Here is a 27,684-nt window from a genome sequence, read left to right as displayed (position 1 = left end):
GGTCCTCAATCGTTTGTTTGAACTGAGGAATGAGGTCTTCTCTTTTCTCACTGAGAAAAAATCTCATCTTGCACATTACTATGCTGACACAATGTTTACAGCAAAACTTGCCTACCTCTGTGACATATTTTCACTACTGAACCAACTGAACACCTCACTTCAAGGGAGAAACAGCAACATATTTTTTGTTGCAGACAAAGTTGAAGCTTTCAAGAGGAAACTTGGTTTGTGGACCAAGAGGGCCCAGGAAAAGAGGATGGACATGTTTCCACTTTTGTCTGACATTTTGGAAAACTCCCCTCATGTCAATATCAGTGACTCAGTCTCCCAGCACCTCTCACAACTGGCAGAGAAATTTGGTGACTACTTTCCTGAGGATCCCAGAGAGGGAAACATGTGGATTTTGGACCCATTTGCATTGGATCCCACTGCAAGTGATGTTGCTTTGCCCTCACACCTGGAATCCCAGCTTCTGGAAGTTTCCACTGACAGCACTTTAAAGCTGCAGCGGGGCAAACTGGACCTGGGCTTCTTCTGGATTGCAGTCTCAAAGGAGTACCCATGTCTTGCACTGAGGGCTGTGAAACTCCTGCTCCCATTCACAACTACGTACCTGTGTGAATCAGGGTTCTCCATTGTGGCCACAACTAAGACCAAAGCCCGAAACAGACTCAGAGCAACACTGGAGGCTACTCTGAGAGTGAGCCTTTCTCCCATTCCGCCCAGACTGGATCTGATTATGTCTCAGAGGCAGGCCCAAGTGTCTCATTAAGAGGCGATGATAAAAATGGAGTTGTTGTTGACTTCCGGTTGTAAATGTGGTGAGCGGACGCACGAGTGAAGGCTCCCAGTCTATTTTTTGCTATATTCGACTTTTACCAAGCTTTCTTTCCAGTGTTTTTGACAAACCATCAGTAGTGTGTTTAATCAAGTGTTTCCACTTAAAATGAGCAAATCGAAGCTTTCTAAATCAGTTTGCAGCAGTGCACAAACCCAAGCTACACGTGCTGCTAGTAGCGCCGCAAGTAAGCTAGCACCGTTCTCAGCTAACAGCCCTCCGACAGCGACAAAAACTTCAGCTACCATGGATGCCGCTGTCATGTCTAAGGATCAACTGGCTGCAGAATTTGCGAAGCAGAGAATCACACTAAGGGATGATGTCTCTCTTCTGATTCAAGAATCTACAAAGCCATTACAAGCCTCGCTGGACTCACTCCAAACAACAGTGAACACATTTCAACAGCGCCTCACATCAGTGGAGTCAGTGTCCGGTGATAACTTTGAACGTGTATGCGCTGCGGAGTCTAGCATTAAGACGCTCCAAGCCCAAAACCAATCTCTCCTCACTCGGCTTGATGACCTAGAAAACCGATCGCGGAGAGCGAATCTCCGTATATTGCACATACCAGAAGGCAGCGAGGACGGCAAGGACCCGGTTAAATTCATGTCGGAGCTGCTGATGCAGGTGATGGGCCCCGATGTCTTCACTGTACCGCCCGAACTGGAGAGAGCCCACCGATCCCCGACCTTCAGATCTGGACAAGGAAAACCTCCGCGCACATTCTTGGTTTGTTTCTCCCGATTCCAACAGAAGGAGGCTGCGCTGCGATGGGCGAGAAATCACGAGCTGCGGTACGGAGGAACTGTCATAAGGATGTTTCAAGATCACAGCGCAGCTCTCGCTAAAAAGCGAGCTGCATTTAACGGAATAAAACAAGCCCTTTACCAAAAGAACGTCCGGTTCCACCTGATCTACCCCGCCAGGCTGCGCGTGACATACGGGGACGACGTGCTCACCTTCGACTCATCTGATGAAGCTCAGAGGTTCTACGATCAGAGAATTGCTAAAGAGTAATAATTCGGTAGCGTTCGCATTCACTATATGGGCTGGAGACGGACGGTAAATAACGCATACTCTATGTACGTTCGTAACGGCCTTTGCAACTACTCTGACATGCGCCCCGGATTTTAAGGTACTGCTTTCATCCACGCTACGTTTGGGGATAACATGTTTAGAAGGGGAAAAGAAGAATGGGGAAAAAAGTGGCCCGGATTTTGTGTTACTGTGTGCTACTGCTTTCATTCATGTTATGTTTGGGCTAATTAGGGGGAACAAAAAAAAATAAAGGGAGGGGGACACATAGCTTTTCCATTACATGGATGTGCCTAATTATTATTTTATAATATTTTTGTCCCCTCAGCCCTGCTTTTGCCTTCATGGCCTATGTGTTAAGCTTGTTTATACATATATTACTGGGAGCCTTCTTAGCTAGAAGCAAGAAGATGATGTTGCACCAGAAGTTATTGGAAAAAGTGTTACGCCTGCAGCTTGCCTTAGGAAAAGGAACAAGTATAGGCTTAGTGTTAGTTATGTATGTGTTTATGTCTGGGGTTTGGGACAGGGTTATGGGATGGTACACCACTATATTTTTTCTTATATTTTTTATTTCTTTAACTAACTCTTTCCTAGTGAGGTTATCCATGGAGCTGCACACATCTCTGTTGCGACCATTTGTTTGCTTTACAGTTATTAATACAATTATATCCTTTCCCTGATGAAACATGGAACAAAGAACTAATGTAAGTAAGGCTGATGTAAGATTTATTAGCTGGAACGTAAAAGGCTTAAATGGGCCTGTAAAAAGAGCTAGAATATTCAATCACCTTAAATATTTAAAATGCGAAATTGCATTTCTTCAAGAAACTCATTTGTTGTTGAAAGATCAAATTAGACTTAGGAAAGCTTGGGTGGGAAATGTGTTCCACTCAAGTTTCGATTCCAAAACACGTGGGACAGCTATATTAATTCATAAAAAAATCCAGTTCAGTGCTACCACTGTTATTTCTGACCCACAGGGGCGTTTTGTCATCGTTTCTGGGCTACTTTTCCACAAACCAGTCGTTTTGGTCAATATATATGCCCCAAACTGGGATGATGATAAATTCATGGGTAAAGTTTTTTCATTAATACCAGACATAAGTTCACAACAATTAATTTTAGGGGGTGATCTGAATTGCACCATTAACCCAATATTGGACCGCTCTAATCCTAAATCTACAGACCCTTCTAAAATGGCCAAATCTTTATCTTTTCTTATGGATCAAATAGGTGGAGTCGACCCCTGGCGCTCTCTTTTTCCACTTGGTCAATCCTTCTCCTTCTTTTCCCCGGTTCACCACTCATACAGCAGAATAGACTACTTTTTTATTGATAGAAACCTTCTTCCCTTTGTCACAAAAGCTGATTATTCAACCATAGTCGAATCTGATCACGCCCCAGTTTTACTAGATCTCGTGTTTCCTCCTAACAATTCGGAACGTCCTCCTTGGAAATTAGACAAAACCTTACTGGCTGATAGCTCATTCTGTGATTTGATAAACAAAGTAATTGACAACTTTATAGTATCCAACAAAAAAGATAACATCTCCTCCTCATTGCTTTGGGAGACACTGAAGGCTGTGATCAGAGGTGAGATTATATCATATTCAGCAAGAATCAATAAAATGCGAAGACTTGAACAAGACCAGCTTATTAAATCGATAAGCACAATAGACTCTCAGTACTCTTCGTCTCCATCCCCTGAACTCTATAAAAAAAAGCTTGACCTTCAAACTCAATACAACCTGTTGTCAACCGGTAAAACAGAAAAAATGTTGTTAAGATCACGTGGATATACCTATGAGCATGGAGAAAAAGCTGGCCGCCTTCTAGCACACCAACTTAAGGCCCAATCTGTTTCTCAACAAATCTCACAAATAAGGAAACCAAATGGGGATTTAACTACTGACCCGGGAGAAATTAATGAAACATTCACCTCATTTTATTCTAACCTGTATACATCAGAGGCGACCAATGATAGAACTGATATGGAACATTTCTTTTGCAATCTTGAGGCTCCTTCCATAAAGGTAACGGATAAGACAAAGATCGAACTCCCATTACAACAGTCTGAAATTATTAACGCAATAATGGCAATGCAAAGTGGTAAGACTCCTGGTCCCGACGGCTACCCAATAGAATTCTTTAAAACTTTTTCTAAGAAACTATGCCCAATTCTACTTGAAATGTTTATAGATTCTATGTCCCGTGGTTCATTACCACAAACTCTCACTGAGGCATCGATTATTCTCCTGCTTAAGCCAGGTAAAGAGAATACAGAATGTGGTTCATATCGACCCATCTCCCTCCTAAACAGCGATGTGAAGATCCTAGCTAAAGCTCTTGCCCTGCGCTTAGCAACCACAATGACTGATGTGATCTCTGCTGACCAAACCGGTTTCATTTTGGGTCGACACTCATTTGCAAATATCCGACGGCTTTTGAATGTTGTTCACTCCCCTGCGCCCAGTGGGGTACCAGAGGTGGTCATCTCGCTGGACGCAGAGAAAGCCTTTGATAGGGTTGAGTGGGAATATTTATTCACGTGTTTGGAGAAATTTGGGTATGGTCCTAATTTTATTTCATGGATTAAACTTCTTTACAGCTCACCCAAGGCCTCTGTGGTTACAAACGGCAGGCAATCTCAGTACTTCACCCTGTCGAGAGCGACCCGTCAGGGATGTCCAATTAGTCCACTGTTATTTGCCTTGGCCATAGAGCCCTTATCCATCGCACTCAAATCATTGCCATCTATTAGTGGAATTTTTAGAGGAGGAGAAGAGCATAGACTAAGCTTATATGCCGATGATTTACTACTATTTGTATCGGTCCCTATTCTTAGTGTACCTCATATAATCCATGTTCTGTTAAGATTTGGTAAATTTTCCGGATATAAACTGAACTTTAGTAAAAGTGAATGCTACCCTGTTAACAACTTGGCTCTTCAAATCCAGGATAATGTTTTACCGTTTAAAATGTCTAGAAACAGTTTTAAATATTTGGGCATTAACATCACAAGAGATATGAAAAACCTCTACCAGGAAAATTTTGCTCCTCTACTTGATAAAGTCAAATTAGATCTAAAGAAATGGAGAACACTCCACTTGTCCTTAGCAGGTAAAGTGAATTGCATCAAGATGAGTGTGCTCCCAAAATTCCTCTACCTGTTTCAATGTATCCCACTTTACCTTCCTAGGTCTTTCTTTAAAGGTATTGATAGCGCTTTTATTTCTTTTATTTGGAATGGCAAGAACCCTAGGGTACGTTTGGAGCTTCTACAGAGGCCTAAATTACAGGGAGGCCTAGCTCTTCCTAATCTTTTCTACTACTACTGGGCTGCAAATGTTCAAAAAATAATGTTTTGGCTTCACGCTCCAGATACAGACTGGTGCCACTTTGAAGCTACATCGTGCATCTCAACATCTCTCACAGCTCTGGTCACTTCCAGTCTTCCAGTTTCGATTACCCAGTTCACAAACAACCCTATTGTCATCAATACTTTGAAGATCTGGTTTCAAATGAGACGGCACTTTGGTTTCAAACAAATTCTTAGCTTAAGCCCTATATGCAATAACCATCTCTTCCACCCAGCTAAATTAGATGCTACATTCTCTTTTTGGCAAAGACAAGGCATTTCTAAATTTAAAGATATGTACATAAATTATGTATTTGCCAGCTTTAATGATCTATCACAAAAATTTGGCCTTCCTCGATCTAGTCTGTTTCGATATTTCCAAGTACGCCACTTCCTTACGAGCCATGACCCCAACTTTCCAAATTTATCTTCAGTATCAAGCTTAGATGATCTGCTAGAATCCCCGTTCAATTCGAAAAGGCTAATTTCTAGAATACATGATTGTATAGCCTCTCTTAAAACCATAACCATCGCGAAGATAAGGGCGGACTGGGCAGATGAACTGGGGGAAGATATGGAAGATGGCATGTGGAACTGTGCTTTACAAAGAGTGAATGACAGCACTTCGTGTGCAAAATTAAGTATAATACAATTTAAAGTTTTACACCGGACTCACTTTTCCAAAGCAAGATTAGCTAAAATATATCCTGATTCAGATGCTAGTTGCAACAGATGTCACCACACCCCTGCCAATTTAACCCATATGTTTTGGTCGTGCCCTGCCCTGGTCACTTACTGGTCTATGATATTTAAAACATTGTCTGATGCGCTCAATACTGACTTCCAACCAAATGCAGCAGCAGCTATATTTGGTATCACAGATCAAAGACATTCTATAGTAAGGAAAAGTTATAAAAATATATTAGCCTTTGTGACTCTGCTTGCACGCAGAAGAATATTATTACATTGGAAATCAAAAAACCCTCCCAAAGCGTCTTTGTGGATGTGTGACCTGATGCACTTTATACAACTAGAAAAAATTAAATACTCGCTTAGGGGGTCAAGGGACAAATTCCACTCCACTTGGGATCCGGTGTTGAAATACATAGGGAAACTCAAAACTATACCTGATACCCCATAGCAATAGTTCTTGCATTAGGACCCTATAAACAGATTTGGTCACTTCTGGGCCAATCAAATTATAAAACAATTTTATTTTATTTTATTTTATTATTTTTGGATGTGTAATTGCGATGTGGATTGATGCTGGCATTTCAGCCTATAATGTAAAGTGTTTGTGAGTATGTATGCGAACAAGTACATGGTGACATTTGTCACTACTAAGTATGGTAACCTTGCTAACTATTTTATTTATTTACTTTTATTGTATTTATTTATATATTTTCTTCTTTTTGTTATCCTAGGTGTGTGTACTACATGTTCAAGTGGGTGGGGTGGGTGGGATACTGTTGTTTGTATATGTACGTAAAAAAAAAAACTAAAAAAAAAACTTGGATATGTCTGCTCAAATGTATGCTCAGTGTAATCTGCTCATAATCATTTCCAAATAAAAAAATCATTCAAAAAAAAAAAAATGGAGTTGTTGTTCATTGTTATTATTTGTGTCATTGTTCATTTGTCACAGATATAAAGATTCTTCTGTCATGAAAAAATGGAGACTGCTGAAGCAATTTTCAAAAGGCTTTGCAGATTATAAGGCTATAGTTTCATTTGCACTTTATTTCAATTTTATTTACAGTTTATTTATTTAATTTAAATATAGATTTATATTATTTGAATGCATTTATTTTATCACCCCCTTTTTTTTTTTTTTAAGTAAAATCCTAATATTGGTCTTTTTTTTAAAATTATTAAAAATCCTGACTTGATTCTTGAAAATGTTCTTGTCACAGCCTGATTTGGTCCAGGAATTATCAGCCTCTTCAGTGTCATGATACAGTATGTGTTACATACACGTTTAATAAAAGTCTTTGTGATGATCCCATTTTATCATTTCATTTTATTTTACAAGGTTTTTGCTTGTTAAACAGTAAGTGGATTTGGTTTATTATTGAATACAAATTAAACTGAGAGTGAGATCAGTTAAACCTATACAGTGTTAATATTTAGTGGGCCCCGGGCCACTTTGTACTTTAAAAATTGGGCCTCAAGGTCAAAAAGGTTAAGAACCCCTGTCTTAGACTGAGCGGCAGTGCAGGCAGAGCGGGTTTGTTATCGACAGCGTTGACAGATTGGGCAGATTTCCCACCCAATGATAAATTTTCCAGCCTAACGTGGTTAAAAGTAGCCCAATTGGCTGGGAAATCTGCCCAATCTGGCAACACTGCTCACCAGCCAGGGATCCTGCTTATTGGTTCATAGCGCAGCCCGAATAGATTTTTGGGCGAATCAGACGCCTTAAGGTCACACCCACTCAGAGGAGGACCTTCCTCCTCTCTCCCATTGAAACCCATGTTATTCACCGGCCGCCGGTACTTCCGGGGAAATGAGTGGGAGTCAACGGAGGCTGAGGGAGGACCTTCCTCCCTGAAGTAATTGTCAATAGGGAAACGATCGCCTATTCCCTTTACCCAGGGAAACGAACATTATATATTCAAAGGCATTAAAGTAGTCATATTTAAGGGCATCAATTTATTACCGTCGTCTGGGCAATCTACATTATATTCTCAACAATGTTAGGGAGGAAGATCCTCCACTGATATATATATATAAAAATAAATTAGGGGTGTAACGGTACACGTATTTGTACCGAACCGTCACGGTACAGGCACTTCGGTGCGTTTACAGAAGTGTACCGCGGTACGTAAATGTGGCGTAGGCCTACATAGCGTTAATAAGGCGAATGTAAAGGCTTTGACGTGTCTAGTTCACCGTCATGCAGGCTGTGTTCAGTAGCATAAATAAATAAAAGTAAATAGCCCACGTTGAAATAATTTTGATGATGAATGTTGATGGCGCAGTTGTTGCAAAAAACAGCTTGATTGCATACAAATCATAAAAGCCTCTCCCTGTGTGATTGTGTGTGCGTGTGTCCGCGATGCGTGTGTGCGTGCGTGGGGGGCTTGATTGACCGATTTTCAAATATTACTCGAATACTTCTCAGCGAATATCGAATAGTATTTTTGCCAGAAATGCGCATTCCTAGCACACGCATTTGAAAAGGCACCATCCAGGTGTTACTATAACCGTTGCTGTGGAAATAAAAACGAGCTGTGCAAACCCAGCTCAACACTATTTCAACAACCCCTGTTTGGGAATTCAGAAATGCAAATGCCATAACCAAGTTTATTGGTGTTAGTGAGTGTGAGTGAGTGATAGTGAGTGAGTGAGACAGAGAGTGAGAGACAGAGAGTGAGAGACAGAGAGTGAGAGACACAGAGAGTGAGTGAGCGTGTGCATGCCTAGCTGCCTGCGTGTGTGACCGTGTGCGTTTGTGAGTGTGTATGAGTGTGTGACCATGTACCCGTCTGGTTTCCTCCCACCAGGATCTTCTGGACCTTCTTGCAGACCTGCAGTAGTGTCGCCCCCACGAAGGCGATCTCCGCGCCGAAGCGGAAGCTCTGCGCCCACGGACAGATCAATGCTGGGTGATTAATGATGCTAGGAACAATACTCGGGGATGCAAACACATGTATGGCAAAAAAAGAGAGCGCTACCCAAAGTCGGAAAAAATATGACGGCGTAATATCCTATTAACATGAGAAGGCCTATGCTATATGCTTTAATAAATAGGAAATTCAATTTAGTATGCACTGCTTCATAAGAGACAGACGGACAGACAGCATCAGCTAATCTTAAGCAAAAAGATTGTGTCTTACCTTTATTTTTTGTGGCAGTGATCTCATCCCGTGGTGTAGCCTACCACATCCACTTAGTTAAACAAGTTATCGAAGTTATCTGAAAACTAGTAGGTACTTGTCCACAGTGTCCGCAGTGAACTGACTCCTACGGGAGACCCTGTCGGAGACCCTCTCCGTAGCTCTACGTGCGCATGTGCATCCAATATTTAACTATCCGTCGATGCGGGGATCCTGCTAAATGGTTCATAGCGCAGCCCGAATAGAGTTTTGGGCGAATCAGACGCCTTAAGGTCACACCCACTCAGAGGAGGACCTTCCTCCTCTCTCCCATTGAAACCCATGTTATTCACCGGCCGCCGGTACTTCCGGGGAAATGAGTGGGAGTCAACGGAGGCTGAGGGAGGACCTTCCTCCCTGAAGTAATTGTCAATAGGGAAACGATCGCCTATTCCCTTTACCCAGGGAAACGAACATTATATATTCAAAGGCATTAAAGTAGTCATATTTAAGGGCATCAATTTATTACCGTCGTCTGGGCAATCTACATTATATTCTCAACAATGTTAGGGAGGAAGATCCTCCCTCTCCTCAATGGAGAAGCCTCCACTGATATATATATCTAAAAATAAATTAGGGGTGTAACGGTACACGTATTTGTACCGAACCGTCACGGTACAGGCACTTCGGTGCGTTTACAGAAGTGTACCGCGGTACGTAAATGTGGCGTAGGCCTACATAGCGTTAATAAGGCGAATGTAAAGGCTTTGACGTGTCTAGTTCACCGTCATGCAGGCTGTGTTCAGTAGCATAAATAAATAAGTAAATAGCCCACGTTGAAATAATTTTAATGATGAATGTTGATGGCGCAGATGTTGCAAAAAACAGCTTGATTGCATACAAATCATAAAAGCCTCTCCCTGTGTGATTGTGTGTGCGTGTGTCCGGGATGCGTGTGTGCGTGCGTGGGGGGACACACGCACGCACGCTGTGGAAAGCGTGCGTGCGTGTGGAAATAAAAACGAGCTGTGCAAACCCAGCTCAACACTATTTCAACAACCCCTGTCTGGGAATTCAGAAATGCAAATGCCATAACCAAGTTTATTGGTGTTAGTGAGTGTGAGTGAGTGATAGTGAGTGAGTGAGACAGAGAGTGAGAGACAGAGAGTGAGAGAGTGAGAGACAGAGAGTGAGAGACACAGAGAGTGAGTGAGCGTGTGCGTGCCTAGCTGCCTGCGTGTGTGACTGTGTGCGTTTGTGAGTGTGTATGAGTGTTTTTTGCAACAACTGCGCCATCAACATTCATCATCAAAATTATTTCAACGTGGGCTATTTACTTTTATTTATTTATGCTACTGAACACAGCCTGCATGACGGTGAACTAGACACGTCAAAGCCTTTACATTCGCCTTATTAACGCTATGTACGCCACATTTACGTACCACGGTACACTTCTGTAAACGCACCGAAGTGCCTGTACCGTGACGGTTCGGTACAAATACGTGTACCGTTACACCCCTAATTTATTTTTATATATATATATCAGTGGAGGATCTTCCTCCCTAACATTGTTGAGAATATAATGTAGATTGCCCAGACGACGGTAATAAATTGATGCCCTTAAATATGACTACTTTAATGCCTTTGAATATATAATGTTCGTTTCCCTGGGTAAAGGGAATAGGCGATCGTTTCCCTATTGACAATTACTTCAGGGAGGAAGGTCCTCCCTCAGCCTCCGTTGACTCCCACTCATTTCCCCGGAAGTACCGGCGGCCGGTGAATAACATGGGTTTCAATGGGAGAGAGGAGGAAGGTCCTCCTCTGAGTGGGTGTGACCTTAAGGCGTCTGATTCGCCCAAAAATCAATTCGGGCTGCGCTATGAACCAATAAGCAGGATCCCCGCATCGACGGATAGTTAAATATTGGATGCGCATGTTCACGTAGAGCTACGGAGAGGGTCTCCGACAGGGTCTCCCGTAGGAGTCAGTTCACTGCGGACGCTGTGGACAAGTAACTCCTACGGGAGACCCTGTCGGAGACCCTCTCCGTAGCTCTACGTGCGCATGCGCATCCAATATTTAACTATCCGTCGGTGCGACGGCAAGGGCTGTGATTGGTCCCCTAACAAAATCATTTCCGGAATCACTTTTCTTTACTTAGAAGGCTCGAGGGGTCTCAGTCAGATTACGGATTATTGACACCTGCACGCGCACCGATCGACACGCCCCCCCCCCCCACCCCCCCAAAAAAAAAAACTCTTCGGATCTGCAGGAACCACACAGGTCCCCAAAATCGATGATAAAAAAAGCGACTCGCGCCAAAAAGTGTGCCGTTTGCATGTCTGAATACTGGGCAAATTAATGATGTTGGGATGGATGGCGCCACTAGCTACAGAACAAATATCTGTTCTGTAAAAAAGATTGATTGCAACCTACCAAATTACCAACCCGGTATTATTATCAGGCCCGCTAATAATTTAAGAACATATCCATTACCTGGATATGTTCTCAAACCTCAAAAGCTTACACAGAGATCGACGTGTCGTAGAAACAGACATAGCTTCTTTTTTTTTACTTTTGATCTGATGGCAGACACTTTGAATGTTGGATCATAGAATGTTGGACCGCATTACAAAAGGTAGAATGTGTGTGTGTGTGTGTGTGTGTGTGTGTGTGTGTGTGTGTGTGTGCGTGTGCGTACCTGGGTGAGGTAGAAGAGGTGTGTGTGGGGGGCAGTGCGCAGGGCGTTGACAGCCCCCCTGAAGGTGTAGATCTGCTGGTGGGGGTCCCCCACCAGGACCTTTGCACAGCGCTGAGACAGCAGCACGTCCATGATGGCTGATGCACACAAAAAGGTACGTAAGTAAAGTAAGTACAATCATTTATAAGGCACATTTAAAAACAGTTTTCACTGGCCAAATCGCGTCCATGGTGCAGACAAAGGCATATTAAAGAACACAGACCACTTTATATACCTACAGTATATACAAACATTAAAGTGGATTTGAAATAAGGACAGTACATGTAAAACATACAAATAACAACATATCATAAAAGGGGAGGAAAGGCCAGGGAGAAGAGGTGTGTTTTGAGCCCAGATTTAAAAAATGCTGACGGAAGGAGCGTCTCTAATTGAAGGCAGCGGTTCCTTCCAAAGGCGGGGGGGCAGCCACAGCAGACGCCCTATCCCCCCCCTCTGTTTTAATCTAGTGCGTGGAACGTGCAGGAGACCCATACTACATGATCTAAGGGACTTGGGAGGTCAAAGGTTGATTAAAGAAGAGAAATATAAAGTTCCAAAAGTGCAAATATTTTATACTTTGGTGAACTGCCGGAAAAGACTCAAGATTCACTTGTTCAGAGTTCACTGTGCATAGCCTCCCCCCTTACCCCCCCACACCCCTTTTATGCAATTATTGTATTTTGTATGTCCTCGCACTAAATGTACGCACTTATTGTATGTTGTTAATCCTTGCACTTAAAAGTAGTACTTAGCATTGTGTAACATCTTCTCCTAGCCGTCTTTGTTGTATAGGGGGAATGGGTGAACCTTATAATTGTTAGTGCAGCGCTTGGCACTTGTTTCTATGAACACCTTTACTGCACCGACAGCAATATAATTTCTCCCAACAATTAATTTCTCCCATACTACGTAAGTTGCTTTGGATAAAGCGTCTGCTAAATGCCCTAAATGTAAAACGTAACTTTGAACTACTTAGACAGGCTCTACTGAAACTTGATTGTGACAATTGACCATGACCTGGTCATGTGACTCACCGGGCGTGCAGTCCTGAGCCTCGTCGATTAAGATGACGTCGTAGCGGTCCGACAGGCACGGCTTCGGCTCTTTGAGCTGCCACAGCTTCAGGTAACCTAGGCAACACAGCCGCCATGTTGGACGTGAGAAAACTCAACCATCATTGCTCCTGTGAGTGAGTGAGTGAGTGAGTGAGTGAGTGTGTGGGTGTGTGCGTGCGTCTCCTTACCATCGTGAGTCATGTGGAAGCCCTCCTTGCTCTTCTCGTTGAGGTCCTTCATCTTCCTCCAGATCTCCTCACAGTCCCGGACGTAGTCCTGCGATGGAGACACGAGGAGACGCTCGTCTTTAGGACAGAGTGGCGCTACAACACGGCTGCCGATAGGTCAGCAAAAGACACAGCTGCAGGCATCATGTTTAAAGGCCCACACTTCAGAGAGAGAAACGCAATCATGACCGCAGATATGCCGTCACTTCAAGCAGTTCTATAATACAGAAACATCAACATCTCAGAGATGAGATCAAGTGCGCGCCAGATCCAGTTCAGACTTGTTACTTTGTGCTGTTGATGGCGTGTGGGTGTGTGTGCGTCATCTGGTGTTGCTTGTGCGGGTCGATCACACCAAAAGAAAATAAAAACTTGATTTTCTCTCTGTTGTTTCCTCACACATCAACACACAGCGAGCACACATGTTCAGCATACCGCCTTGCCCTGGGAGTCCAGGGTCTGGACGAGGCCCTTGGTGTTCTTGAAGGTGTTCGGCACATGGTGCGGGGCGATGCGGCGGTCGGCGGAGGCCATGAAGGCGTTGAGGGCGGTAGTGACCACCTTGCCGTGGATGAAGCCCCCCCGGCCGGCTGGGAGCACCTTGGCCACGGAGAACACCTTCACGTTGGGCATCAGCTTCTTGCGCAGTTGGTAGCTAGGGACAGAGACGGGGTGGGGGACGTTTCTTAAAATGGTGAATACAGGGGCCGTGTGTGTGTGTGTGTGTGTGTGTGTGTGTGTGTGTGTGTGTGTGTGTGTGTGTGTGTGTGTGTGTGTGTGTGTGTGTGTGTGTGTGTGTGTGTGTGTGTGTGTGTGTGTGTGTGCATGCGTGTTAGAGCATGGAAACCTGACGGGTTCTGACAAATATTTAGAAATTATGCCCGGCGTCGGGCTGGGTCACATCAGCGGGTTAAGGCGTTGGAGTTGGCGTTGCTTTTGTGCTAACGTCAATTTGACTTCACTGGGGACACTTGTGTTAATTTGAATTTCATAGGCTACCTGTCCAACAGAATCTCAGAACCTCCGAGAACTTCAATTGGTTATGATTCTGCGCAACAAGCGCTCGTTAACATGTGTTTATCTGTTGACATTTCTAAATGCCTCGCAGTTGTTTGATTAAGGCATGCTTTCATACACACAAAAGATAACGCGCCATGAGTAGGATAAGAAATAGACTTTAACTGTGGGCTCGGACATATTTATCTTGATGCCTGTCGGGCTCGGTTACTTCTCTGTCGGACGCGGACAGAAAAATGTATCCTGTTCCGTGCTCTTGTGTGTATGCACACGTGCGTGCGTGCGTGCGTGCGTGCGTGCGTGCGTGCTTGAGAGAGAGGGAGCGAGAGCATTCCTGGGAGCGGTAGAATAGTTAAGTGTGTGTGCTTGCTTGCTTGCTTAAGGCGTGCATTTCTTAACTGGTAAATATTTTAAATAAATGACAATGTAGCTTTGTTGTTCTCATTTTTGGAAAGCCTATAGAAGAAAAGACCTTGACTCCAAAAGTGACGTTTCCCCTGAATAAGTTTGATCTACTTTTCAAACCTTATGGTTACAATCAATCAAACTTTATTGCAGACTCCAACGTCCAAATAGACAAGATAGATACAATCATATACAGTACATAAAAACAAACATACAGTGTAAAAGGCGTTATATCACCTAATATTAAAAAATATATATTATTGCAAATTCAGTAAAAAGGCATCTAAAAAGTAATTCAGTAAAAAGTGGCACATAAAAACAGTGCTTATACACTTCCTATACAAGACACAAACACCAGTGTTTCCACATATAGGACTGGTACCTAACAGAACTTGGATTGGTCAACTGTATAATAAGATTATTCTGGGACCCCTGCAGATTACAGATAAACATACAAACCCACCCCTCTACCGCCTGAGCCAAGCCAAGTCCAATACAGCGGTCGATGGCGTCTGTCTTCCTCGAACAGAGGTACAGAGGCGAGCTCCTTGGGTGGGTAAACCCACTTGGCAATAAATTAACTGTAAAATAACCAGAGGAGTCTTGCATCAACAAACTCATGGTGTCCGCAGACATGCTTATCCTGTTTGACGTGCGAGTGAGAAGCACCGAGAATGCTCTTAGCTGCAACTTACTTGATTCCTTCCTTCCCGCGTGTTCGTGCATGTGTGTGTGTGATAATATATACAACCACCAGTTGCTGCCGTTTCAATTCCATTGAAAAAGCTTTATGTCACGACTATTGTTGTGAACAGTATTACCAATGCATTATTTCTCTTTTTTTTTGTACCTGATGGAAGTACGTTTTCTTTCCCTACGAGTTTTGTCTGCGCGTCTGTCTGTCTCTCACCTCTTGCCGACGTCGCTGTAGGCGATGGAGTGGACCGTCCTGCAGTCCACGTTGCCTGGGAAACGGCGCAGGGCCTCGGTGGCCACCGACTTGTTGAAGGCCACGTAGAGGAAGCGGAGCCGGGGGTTCTCCTCCGCGTAGCGCACCAGCGTAGACGTCTTCCCCGTGCCTGCAGGGAGAGACCGCCACGCACACACACACACACACACACACACACACACACACACACACACACAGCAGAGTTAATGTGACCCAAGAGCAGGAGAGAGACCAGAGAGAGAGAGAGAGAGCGAGAGACAGACCAGAGAGAGAGAGACAGACACACTCATCGCTTCTCATAATACCGATGGGAGAGGGTGATATGAGGTGAGAGAGACAGACACAGAGAGAGAGAGACAGAGAGAGAGAGACAGAGAGAGAGAGAGACACAGAGAAAGAGACACAGAGAGAGAGAGACAGAGAGAGAGAGAGAGACAGAGAGAGAGACACAGAGCCAGAGACACAGAGAGAGAGAGAGACACAGAGAGAGAGAGAGAGAGACAGAGAGGGAGACAGAGACACAGAGAGAGAGATTCAAGTGTTTCAGCGTGATTAGTCTGCCTGGATGAACTCATTAAACTGGGACCGTGAGGGGAGACTCTCACACACACTTTCTACATCTTTGTTGAAATGGTTAAGCGGGGCCAACATTGCCTATTGCCAAGTGCGCACCCTAGTGGGTTTTTTAAACAGTGCACCACAGTAAACAGTATAATTACATAGACTTATACAATATACAGTGGGGCAAAAAAGTATTTAGTCAGCCACCAATTGTGCAAGTTCTCCCACTTAAAAAGACGAGAGAGGCCTGTAATTTTCATCATAGGTAAACCTCAGCTATGAGAGACAAAATGAAAAAAAAAAATCTAGAAAATCACATTGTCTGATTTTTAAAGAATTTATTTGCAAATTATGGTGGAAAATAAGTATTTGGTCAATAACAAAAGGTCATCTCAATACTTTGTTACATGCCCTTTGTTGGCAATGACAGAGGTCAAACGTTTTCTGTAAGTCTTTACAAGGTTTTCACACACTGCTGCTGGTATTTTGGCCCATTCCTCCATGCAGATCTCCTCTAGAGCAGTGATGTTTTTGGGCCACACGGACTTTCAACTCCCTCCAAAGATTTTCTATGGGGTTGAGATCTGGAGACTGGCTAGGCCACTCCAGGACCTTGAAATGCTTCTAACGAAGTCAATCCTTCGTTGCCCGGGCGGTGTGTTTGGGGTCATTGTCATGCTGAAAGACCCAGCCACGTTTCATCTTCAGTGCCCTTGCTGATGGAAGGAGGTTTTCACTCAAAATCTCACGATACATGGCCCCATTCATTCTTTCCGTCATAAGGATCAGACGTCCTGGTCCCTTGGCAGAAAAACAGCCCCAAAGCATGATGTTTCCACCCCCATGCTTCACTGTAGGTATGGTGTTCTTTGGATGCAACTCAGCATTCTTTCTCCTCCAAACACGACAAGTTGAGTTTTTACCAAAAAGTTCTATTTTGGTTTCATCTGACCATATGACATTCTCCCAATCCTGTTCTGGATCATCCAAATGCTCTCTAGCAAACTTCAAACGGGCCCGGACATGCACTGGCTTTAGCAGGGGGACACGTCTGGCACTGCAGGATTTGAGTCCCTGGCGGCGTAGTGTGTTAGTGATGGTAGCCTTTATTACTTTGGTCCCAGCTCTCTGGAGGTCATTCACTAGGTCCCCCCGTGTGGTTCTGGGATTTTTGTTCACCGTTCTTGTGATCATTTTGACACCACAGGGTGAGATCTTGCGTGGAGCCCCAGATCGAGGGAGATTATCAGTGGTCTTGTATGTATTCCATTTCCTAATAATTGCTCCCACAGTTGATTTCTTCACACCAAGCTGCTTACCTATTGCAGATTCAGACTTCCCAGCCTGGTGCAGGTCTACAATTGTGTTTCTGGTGTCCTTTGACAGCTCTTTGGTCTTGGCCATAGTGGAGTTTGGAGTGTGACTGTTTGAGGTTGTGGACAGGTGTCTTTTATACTGATAAGGAGTTCAAACAGGTGCCATTAATACAGGTAACAAGTGGAGGACAGAGGAGCCTCTTAAAGAAGAAGTTACAGGTCTGTGACAGCCAGAAATCTTACTGGTTTGTAGGTGACCAAATACTTATTTTCCACCATAATTTGCAAATAAATTATTAAAAATCAGACAATGTGATTTTCTGGATTTTTTTTTTTATTTTGTCTCTCATAGCTGAGGTTTACCTATGATGAAAATTACAGGCCTCTCTCGTCTTTTTAAGTGGGAGAACTTGCACAATTGGTCGCTGACTAAATACTTTTTTGCCCCACTGTATATAACCCTTACCCTGGAAGATAGTGACTGGAAGATAGTGTGGATAATGTGGAAGATAGTGACTTATCATTGTATTATAGTTATTGTAAAAAAGCCATAGTTCTTAAAGCAATCACCTTGTGACTTACAGTAAATTGAAGCGTCTTATTGCCATTGTTTGTATTTCTGTATGTAGATAATATGCACTTTTGATGGTATTTAACTAATTTAGCAGAGACTCATTATCCTAAGGCCGCCAAAATGAAGTTTGAAACATGAACCATTAAGGATCATGTAGGGGTAGTAGCTATATTAGTAGTAGTAGTAATAGGTAGTATTAGTAAAAGTAATAGCTATAGTAGTAGTAGTAGTAGTAGTAGCAGTAGTAGTAATAGTAATACTAATACTAGTAGTAATTGTAAAAGTACTAACAGTAGCAGGAGTAATATAAATAGTAGTAGTAGTAGTAATAGTGATGGTAGTATAGGTATTAGTAGTAGTAGTAATAGTGATAGTTGTACCAGCAAAGGCCATGATCTTGACCACCTGGTCGGGCTGGATGCGGTGGCTCAGAATCTGTTGTTGTTCATGGGTCACCCGGTGGCGCTCACTGACAACACAAGATCACACACACACACACACACACACACACACACACACACACACACACACTTAATCGAATCCTTCCCCCATTTCAAATCACAACTAAAACGTAATCTGCTCCAAACTGCCTATTCCACCTGATGCCAAAATTGTTGTGGTACTGCACCCAAATGTGGCGCTATTGTAAAAAATCATGAATTAGGCTTATTTCTCCTCACCAGATTGACCTGGACTAAAAAATTCTTTCATCATATTAATCTCTAAAATCAAATGCATCTTTTCACCCTGGTCTTCTGCTCTGAAAATGTTTACTTTTCCCACAATTTCATTGAAAAGCCAAACGTCCACAGTCTCAACCCATTTTACCTATTTGACCATTTTGTTATTGTATAACTACCATACGGCTATCATTAGGTGGATAGCATTAACTATGCAAATTTTCATATCTTTATTCTTTTAAGAAAGCCCATAATTCTCTTGTGAAATGTGTGCTTGGAGTTTTCTTGATGTTGTGTGCTTATCAATCGACATTTTCATCATGTGAATGAGGCTTCATGCAGTTCAGGAATGTCAGTGGCTCAACGGGATAATGGTGTGTACTGGTGATCCTTACGTTGAGAGTTCGAATCCTGATTAGAGCATTATGAACAAGCTGAACATGACATTCTGTCATTGCCACTCATTTAAGAAACACAACATTGAACAGCACCTGAAATTCATCAGGCAATCAAAATTCCAGCTCATTAGTTTCCAAGAATCGGTCTGCCAAGACACAGTATGGCATTAAGGGGAACTTCTTAGTTTACCATTTTTCCTTCATAATTAACTGTCATATTTATATTTCTTCCGTTTGCGTTCTTGACTACAATTGCTTAATTTCCCCAGAATTTCAAAGATTTTTCAGGTATATGCTTTGAAGAAAGCCCTTAATTCATTTGAGAAATGTGTGCTTTGAGTTTTCTGGATGTTGTATGCTTATCAATAGACATTTTGACCATATGAATGAGGCTGCAGTTCAGGTTTATAAGTGGAGCATCTTTCCTTAAATATGACAATTATGTTATATTTATATATCTTCAATTAGTGTGTTCTTTACTTTTAATTTTGCTTGGACCCCGTTAATCACCCCTTGCGGTTATATTTATAATTTATTTTTCTCTTTCTTATGTTGTCTCTTTCTAATGACTTTTGGGTACCTTTGTACCGTGTCCTTGAGTGCCAAGAAAGGCGCCTTCAATTGAAATTATTATTATCATTAATAGGAGTGCACACATCCTCTGAAGACCATTTAGCAGTTGAATGAATCAGTGAGGATCACACACATGGACCGTGAACCGATTCACAGAGCTTTTGGTAGGACACAGTGGTCTGCTTCCTGTACGCACTAGGAAACGTACGAGACATGCGACGCCTTATGGTTAACCGGCGATGCTCCTTTAGCGAGTGTGTTGGTCTGTTGTGTTAGTACAAGTGTGTTGCGCTTGTGTGTGTTGTGTGTGTGCCGGGGCTCTCTCACCCGTTGGGCCCTGTTGTGGATGAGGTGGAGGAGCTGTGCATCAGGTAGAGGACGTAGAAGATGTTGTAGTGGATCCTGCAGAGAGGGAGAGAAACGAGCCAACGTTAATTATTCATGACTCAAAGCTTTATTGACACGATGGTTTTCGAAATAAAAGTGGCGCGAGGAAAAACACACGGTACACACAAAGACATATTTAGAGCCGATAGGAGCAGGGGCGGAGAGGAACTCTTTACAGTGTCAATACAGTACATCTTCAACGTCGACAGCTTCCTTTTATTTCCTAAAGTCGTTCACCAGCTTCAGCAAAAGACTCACTTTTTTCCACACGTACAGAAAAATCTACAGAGGGCCGGGCCACTTGGCAAAAATAACAGATTTTTGACCATACGAAACCACAATAACTTGCATTTATATCTTTGTTTATAGATGACGTATTTATTATTTTTAACCAGTTAAATCAGGGCTTTTCTGTTTGTCTCTGTTACACCCTGAAAAGGGGAGAAGTAAATAATTCTCTTTCAACAGTATTTACATAGGTACATTGTTTTCGAAAAGAAAGTATTAAAGGCAGAAAATATACAACTTCTTCACTTTCAAAAAGTGAACTCGACAGTCTTATTGTTTTCTATACTTGTTAAGTAAAAGCAAATGTAACATCTAAGTATTACTATACATACTCAAATGAAGTGCAAAGAAATGAAATAAATATTACATGTAGACATGTACCATTCGTGTGTAATTTCCATATTTTTTTCTCATTTTTTCTCGCCCCAATGCGCTGTCTCATACTGTATTAACATATGAATGCTGTGTAATATATTTTTAACTCGCCTATAGTGGGAACAGTGTTACACTCAGTGGGAGCAGTGATGCTGCGCTTTGGACTGAAGGATGGCTGGCAGGTCCGGCGTAAGTTTGGTGGTTGAGGTGCGAAGGACATCACAGAGATGGCTGTCTGTCATTTTGCTTCTCAATCGGCTTTTGTTCAGGGTTAAAAGAGAAAATGTTTGCTCACATATATATGTTGAGACGAACAAGCTCATCATTCTTTTTGCATGGCGCGTCATCATAGGAAACTTTTCCCAGCTCTGGTAGAAGTCGGGTAGGGAGAGAAGCTGGTGCTGATTCTTCAGATGGTCATCACACTGCATTTCGATCAGTTCCATCTGCAGACTCTCTTGCACTTCTTCTGCGGCCATCAGGAAGGGAGCCGAGAACAGCTTTATTTCTTTTTCAATGTTAGAAAAATCATGGAAACGCCGACTGAACTCTGTCATAAGAGTTGCGATCACAGACACGTATTTATCCTTTTGAGCAGAAATATTTTCCTCTGGAAAAGCAGCATTGATTTCTGACAGCGTGGGGAAATGCGCAACATTGAAGTTACGTAGTTGTGTCTCAAAGAGACGGAGCTTGACACAGAATGATTTCATGTGTGCATACAGTTGTGGCACAAGTTGGTCTTTTTCTTGTAGGCCCTTGTTCAGTGTGTTGAGATGGGCTGTAACATCGACTTAAAAAGAGGGTCATTCAGCTCAGGAAGAGGTCGGTCCTTCTCTTTCAAAAACTGGTCGATTTCCGACCTCAGTGAATAAAACCACTTCAGCACGGCGCCGCGACTAAGCCAGTGCACTTCTGAATGGTAGAGTAGGTCCCCGTATTCAGCATCTACATCAGACAGGAAAGCTTGGAATTCTCTGTGGTAGAGCCCTCGTGCTCTAATAATGTTGACGGTTTTCACAACCGTGTTCATCAGTTCGCCAAGCTGGACTGTCTTGGCACAGAGGGCTTCCTGGTGGACGATACAGTGCATTTAAACAGCGGCGCCTCCACACTCTCGGACCTTTGCGCACACCAAAGAGGCCATTCCTTTACGCTCGCCTGTCATAGCCGGAGCCCCATCAGTTGTTACTCCACACATCTTGTCCCATTTAAGTCCGGTCTTCTCAATTGCATCTGACACAGCTTCAAACATGTCAGTTCCCGTTGTTGTGCCCTTTAAACTCCTCAGATCATGCAGCTCCTCCGTAGTGCAAAAGTTGTCGTCAACTCCCCTCAAAAATATCAAGAGCTGAGCGGTGTCGGTGGCATCTGTGCTCTCGTCACATGCAATTGAATTAAAATCCAAAGCACAGGCTTTTTCCAACACTTGGTGTCTTACGTTTGCTGATAGGTCTTCAATTGTTCGCACAACTGTGTTCCTGGACATGCTAACATTGTTCAATTCCTGCATTTTCTCAGGGCACATTATTTCAGCAACTTTTGTGAGACACTGCTTTACAAATTCACCATCGGAGAAAGGTTTCCCATGTTGTGCAATCAGTTTTGCTACCTCATAGCTAGCCATTGTGGCACTTTCTTGTGTTTTGTTGGCCCGGCTTAAAAAACTGTTGTTGAGTTTGCAGGCTTGCTGCCATCTGTTTCACTTTAATTTGTCGCTCGGCACCAGTATAGGACATGTAGCTGCTCTGATGTTTAGTTTCATAGTGTCTTCTTACATTGTAATCCTTCATCACTGCAACACATTCCATACAAATTGAACAGACACACTTCCCCTTGACTTCTGTGAAGAAGTATTCATTTTCCCACCGTGGCTGAAATTTTCTGCACTCACTTTCGATCTTCCGTTTCTTTGGTTCTGCCATCTTTTCTTACGGGCGGGAAATTTTTTCTTTGATTGCTCTTGTAATGGGGAGTCACCTGACTTGTTCGAACAATAGCTTCACCTAGTGGGTTTACTAAGAAATGCAATAAAGTCAAGCAAAAAAAATATACATATATTTTAATTAAAAGGCCCATATTACATACATTTTTAAAATGTGCTGCGGGCCAATAAAAGGGGGCCGCGGGCCGCAGTTGGCCCGCGGGCCGTAGTTTGGACACCCCTGACCTAGACTCTGCCCCCCCCCCCCCGACTTTGACTTTGTTGTATGTTCTACGTCCTGGCGTCTTATCCTAGCTCTCTTTGTCGTTAACCTCAACCTAGCACTTGGCGTCATTGACCCAAACGTAACGGTGACCCTCTCCGTTGCGCCGGCTCCGGCCAGACGAGGCGTTGTCGTGGTTACCTGCTGCTGACCTTCACCTCGTTGTTCATGGCGGCCAGCAGGAGGGCGGCAGCGTGGCTCAGGAACTCCACCACGGCGCCGCGGGACATGGCGCCGAGCAGCAGGTCCACCAGCGCCTGGACATCTGCCACCGCCTCGCTCAGCACCAGCACGAGGGCCATGGCCGCGTAGGGGTTGGGGTCCTGGGGGGGGGCCGAGTGCATACGAGAGGTCAATGCATCAATCAGTTGGGGAAGAGGGAATTCTTCCTTAACACCCAAATGGGAAATTCCTATTGTGATTGTGGATTGTTTGCGGAAGGAAAACATTTTCCTAATTTGACCGACGGACTCGAGTCCATGTCCGATTAAACTCGACCTAGGCTCTACGTACATTGGTTCTGCTTATTTCTTTCTGTGTTTTAGTTACTCAACTTTGAAAAGGTAAGGAGTGTGTGGCGGGTGTGTGTATCAGGCTGAGGTGTGGGTGCGACAGGTGTTGAGGTGTATGTGCATAAGGATGAGGTGCACGTGTCAGGTGTGTCTCAGGTGTGTGTGTCCCTACCTGCTGCTTGAGGTCGGGGAAGCGGCGGGCGAGGCAGGACTGGGCCACGGGGAAGAGGCGGTGCCCCCCCACGCACCGCATGAGGTCCTCCGGCCTCAGCCGCTCACCAGGTGTATGCTGGGACATCAACCTGCCCCCCCCCCCCCCCCCACATACACACACACACACACAGACAGACACACACACACCTAAAATCAGCGGGCATCGATTTGAATTCACTACTTATCTCAAGCGTTACATCAGAGCACCGGACAAGGCGGACTAAACCGTATCACGAGGAAGGGAGGGGGGGGAGCCTTACGAGACGAGCCGTCGGACGCTCTCCTGCGGCAGGCTGGGGTCCAGAACGCCCCCGTCCTCCAGGATGGACTTCATCTTGGCCACCGTGTCCTTCTCCCCCATCATGTAACGGAAGTACTGCTTCTTGTACGGGACGAACTGCAGGCGGAGAGAGGGAACAACGCCGCACTCTAATAGGTCGTCAATCTGGAGTGGTTCGGTCTCACGTTGCTTCATGTGTCTACGGACTCTAGCAGGTTGAACAGCGTTAACAAGAGGATGTGGTGGGGCAGTGAAACACACTGGTAGACTGCCAACAGACGACATGTTAATGTAACCCCGGTAGACTGCCAACAGACGACATGTTAATGTAACCCCGGTAGACTGCCAACAGACGACATGTTAATGTAACCCCGGTAGACTGCCAACAGACGACATGTTAATGTAACCCCGGTAGACTGCCAACAGACGACATGTTAATGTAACCCCGGTAGACTGCCAACAGACGACATGTTAATGTAACCCCGGTAGACTGCCAACAGACGACATGTTAATGTAACCGTGGTAGACTGCCAACAGACGACATGTTAATGTAACCCCGGTAGACTGCCAACAGACGACATGTTAATGTAACCCCGGTAGACTGCCAACAGACGACATGTTAATGTAACCCCGGTAGACTGCCAACAGACGACATGTTAATGTAACCCCGGTAGACTGCCAACAGACGACATGTTAATGTAACCCCGGTAGACTGCCAACAGACGACATGTTAATGTAACCCCGGTAGACTGCCAACAGACGACATGTTAATGTAACCGTGGTAGACTGCCAACAGACGACATGTTAATGTAACCCCGGTAGACTGCCAACAGACGACATGTTAATGTAACCCCGGTAGACTGCTAACAGACGACATGCTAGTCGTGGTAGTCTGCTAACAGACGACATGTTAGTCGTGGTAGTCTGCTAACAGAATACATGTTAACGTAACCGTGGTACTCTACATGTTAATGTCAACAGGGTGGTCCGCGGCGGCGGCGGCGGCCTGACCTTGGGGTCCTGGACGATGGTCCTCCAGGCGTGGCAGACCAGCACGATGCGGCGGTACAGGTCCTGGGCGGGCAGCAGCAGCAGGATCTGTCGGACCACCTCCTCGGGGAGGTCCTCCATGTGACCCTGCGGCTCCTGGAGGCTCCTGTTGCTGCTCCCCAGGAGCCCATAGTGGGCGTCGGGAAGCGGCTCCACCTCCTCCTCCTCCTCCTCTTCCCATTCCTTCCCCTCGTCCCCTAGATCCCTCCCCCCTGCTTTCTGATTGGTCGAGTCTCTGGCGGCGGCGCACTCGAACAAAGTGTCGTCGAACATTTCCGACGTGATTCCCTCCAGATGGTCCATCTCCTCCTCTTCCTCCTGCTCCGTCTCAGGATGTTCCTCAGCCAGAGCGGCCAGTAGGCTAACGTCGTCGTCGTCGTCGTCGTCGTCGTCGTCTTCGTCCCCGGGGTCTCCACTCCTCCCTGGCTCCGCCCTGGACCCCGCTGGAGGAGGTGGGGTGGTCCCCCCTCCGTCGCGTCCCGTCGCGGGCCGGGAGGAGCTGGGCTGCTGGGACCCCTTCTGGGGGCTGGAACTGACCACCCCCGTCACCTGGTAGAAGTCATTCATGCTCCTCTGCTGCTTGGAAGGACTCTCTGTCCGACATAGAGAGCACAGAGGGAAGGTGCGGAATTCATTACATTGAAATTCAGGGCATTTGGCAGATGCATATATCCAAAGCGACTTACAATAAGTTCATTTGTCAGAACAATATATTGCTGTCGGTACAATAATGGATGTTCCTAGAGACAGGTGCCAAGCACTGATAATCGCTAGGTTAACCCCTTCCCCTTATATAACACAGCTAGCTAGTATAAGACGCGACACGATGCTTAGTACTATTTTTAAGTGCAAGGACGTACAACATACAGTAAGTGCGTAAGATTGGTGCGGGGGTAAGGGGGACCATATCCAGAGTCTAGGTGAACATCACAGCCATATGGAAGTAGAAAGGAGGTAACATTGATGAAAGAGTACCAAGCTTCCGTTTCTTGATGGGCGTCCTCGGGTGCAGCCGCCTGTTCGGTGTGCTGGGCAGAGGCCTGGTCTGGCTGAGGACACAGGTGCCGTCTGGCCCTCGGCCCAGCTCATCGCAGTCCTCTGCGTTCAGGTGGATCCTCTTCGCCTTCCCTGGAGGTGGACGGAAAGGATTGAAGGAAAGGTATCAGGGGGAGGAGCTAGACAGAGGGCAAGGTCTCCCTGCTGACTTGTTAGTATTGATCATCCTTTATTGTTTACCTTCATTGGAGGTTATAAACACGCCCGCTCCGGAAGTTTACTTTATGATTAACGTTGGATAACCAACCAATGATGTGTTATGTACGACAGCCCTCAAGGGACAGTTCTTTAGGACTTCTACTGTGTAGTAGTCCCGGGGCCTCTACGAATAGTCGAATCTCCTAACCTTTATGCCTCCTTTACTTAACCTTTGTGGAAAACGTCATCGGGTCAAGGAGAGATGAAAAGGTGCGTCCTTTCGAACATAGGAAAAGACAGCGCTGCTTAAAATGAATTCGACTCCACTTTTCCTAACCGACGTCATTGCGCCACGTGGAGTATTGCTGACCTCTAGCGTCTCTACAGTGGAACTACAGTTTTCCGAAGTTGGTCTACAACAAGCGGTCTTTTGATCCAAGCGTTCTTGTCGTATTGATTTCAATCAGGTTGTCGCTAACCGTGAGAATCACTTAGGTCGAACTTGGCCAACGAAAATATTTTAGGCCAGTTGAAAACCCAATTCACATGTGAAAAAAAAGAGGCTCAACTTATGTTGATGTTGAAATTAACTGCCCCCAGTAGTCTTTCTTAAATGTGAAGTCGGCATTTTGTTTTCTTACGGTGTATATTGTATGCTTAATAACCAGCAATGCATTTTCATTTCGATTCAAATAATATATTTCTGGAATGGGTATCCATTATTATCAATTGTATTTTCTTCTCTTCTTCACCGCGTCTCTCATGCCACTTCGCGTAGAGTCGGTAAACTTCGTCGGTGGCATGTTGCTTTAAATATTGCCGCCGTAAAGGACGATGGAACACCAATATCTCCTTTCCTTTCGCAAAGTTTGCTTAGGAGTAAACTATGCTAAAAGAGGGTTAAAGGAAGCATCGAGGCTCCTTTCCTAAGCATTTTTATAATTCGAACCACCTTTCCTCCAAGCACTTCCGGCTCATCTCCATAAGAAAGGAAATTTCCTATATAAAGAAGAGAATTCGTAGTGGCCCCTAGTCTTAGTAGTGACATAGCAGTGTAAGTATTCCGTGACTTTCAGCCAGCACGGCTCACCTGTCCTGGCCAGCTCCATCCTGGCTGGGTGGGAGTGAATGTTGTCAACAAATCAACATGGTTCTCAAGTGAAAGCGAATAAGCCTTCAGCAGGCAGCACTATGGCACCGCTTTAACTCCATAATTCTGTGTGTTGCTATATTGATACCATGGTTGTTCGACATCATTGTCCCCCACCAGGGTTCAACAGGTGTTTTAGAAATTCAAAGGTAGCACAACGCTCACTATCTATATTGATTGAGCTCCAAAGTTGTTTGTTCAAATACGGGTCGCAAATCTCGCGATGGGAGTTCTTGTTCGACGGTCGCTGACTGAGAACGCGAAGACTCTGGCGCCCTCCTCGGTACACTGGATAAATACTTTTCATTATTTTTTTTTGATTTTTTTTTAGCCCCTGGCCTCAACTATTGTTTCTTTACATCTGGAAAATGTAATTTAATTACAATTACACAATACAAAACTAGAAAAACAGACTAGAAAAAATTATATACCTAGACTAAAACCTATAGTTTAGGTATATAAAAGCCAATGCTGG

The 27,684-nt window shown here is 44.4% G+C and overlaps 1 protein-coding gene across 3 annotated transcripts in view; it reads right to left on the bottom strand.

Moving 5' to 3' along the window:
- fbxo18 (F-box DNA helicase 1) overlaps positions 1-27,407 on the bottom strand; it is a 51,481-nt gene extending 24,074 nt beyond the window's left edge. Inside the window, exons 1-15 of one of the 3 annotated variants that reach the window (XM_079734488.1) lie at positions 27,150-27,407; positions 25,841-25,993; positions 24,827-25,458; positions 23,796-23,932; positions 23,495-23,624; positions 22,952-23,133; positions 19,881-19,955; positions 18,283-18,371; positions 15,413-15,581; positions 13,516-13,735; positions 13,042-13,129; positions 12,833-12,928; positions 11,757-11,893; positions 8,719-8,815; positions 118-1,598 (exon numbers count right to left, since the gene is read on the bottom strand). In XM_079734488.1, the coding sequence (XP_079590614.1) occupies positions 1,237-1,598; positions 8,719-8,815; positions 11,757-11,893; positions 12,833-12,928; positions 13,042-13,129; positions 13,516-13,735; positions 15,413-15,581; positions 18,283-18,371; positions 19,881-19,955; positions 22,952-23,133; positions 23,495-23,624; positions 23,796-23,932; positions 24,827-25,458; positions 25,841-25,993; positions 27,150-27,168 (2,586 nt within the window). In that variant the 5' untranslated portion in view covers positions 27,169-27,407 and the 3' untranslated portion in view covers positions 118-1,236. Of the gene's footprint in view, positions 1-117; positions 1,599-8,718; positions 8,816-11,756; positions 11,894-12,832; positions 12,929-13,041; positions 13,130-13,515; positions 13,736-15,412; positions 15,582-18,282; positions 18,372-19,880; positions 19,956-22,951; positions 23,134-23,494; positions 23,625-23,795; positions 23,933-24,826; positions 25,459-25,840; positions 25,994-26,101; positions 26,193-27,149 lie in introns of those variants that run through there. The other 2 variants (XM_079734486.1, XM_079734487.1) reach the window with 2 other exon arrangements.
- Positions 27,408-27,684: the final 277 nt, after the last annotated feature.

The sequence above is a fragment of the Pollachius pollachius genome (assembly GCF_949987615.1).
Source record: "Pollachius pollachius genome assembly, chromosome: 4".
Classification (NCBI taxonomy): domain Eukaryota; kingdom Metazoa; phylum Chordata; class Actinopteri; order Gadiformes; family Gadidae; genus Pollachius; species Pollachius pollachius.
This window is presented reverse-complemented; position numbering and strand designations above follow the sequence as displayed.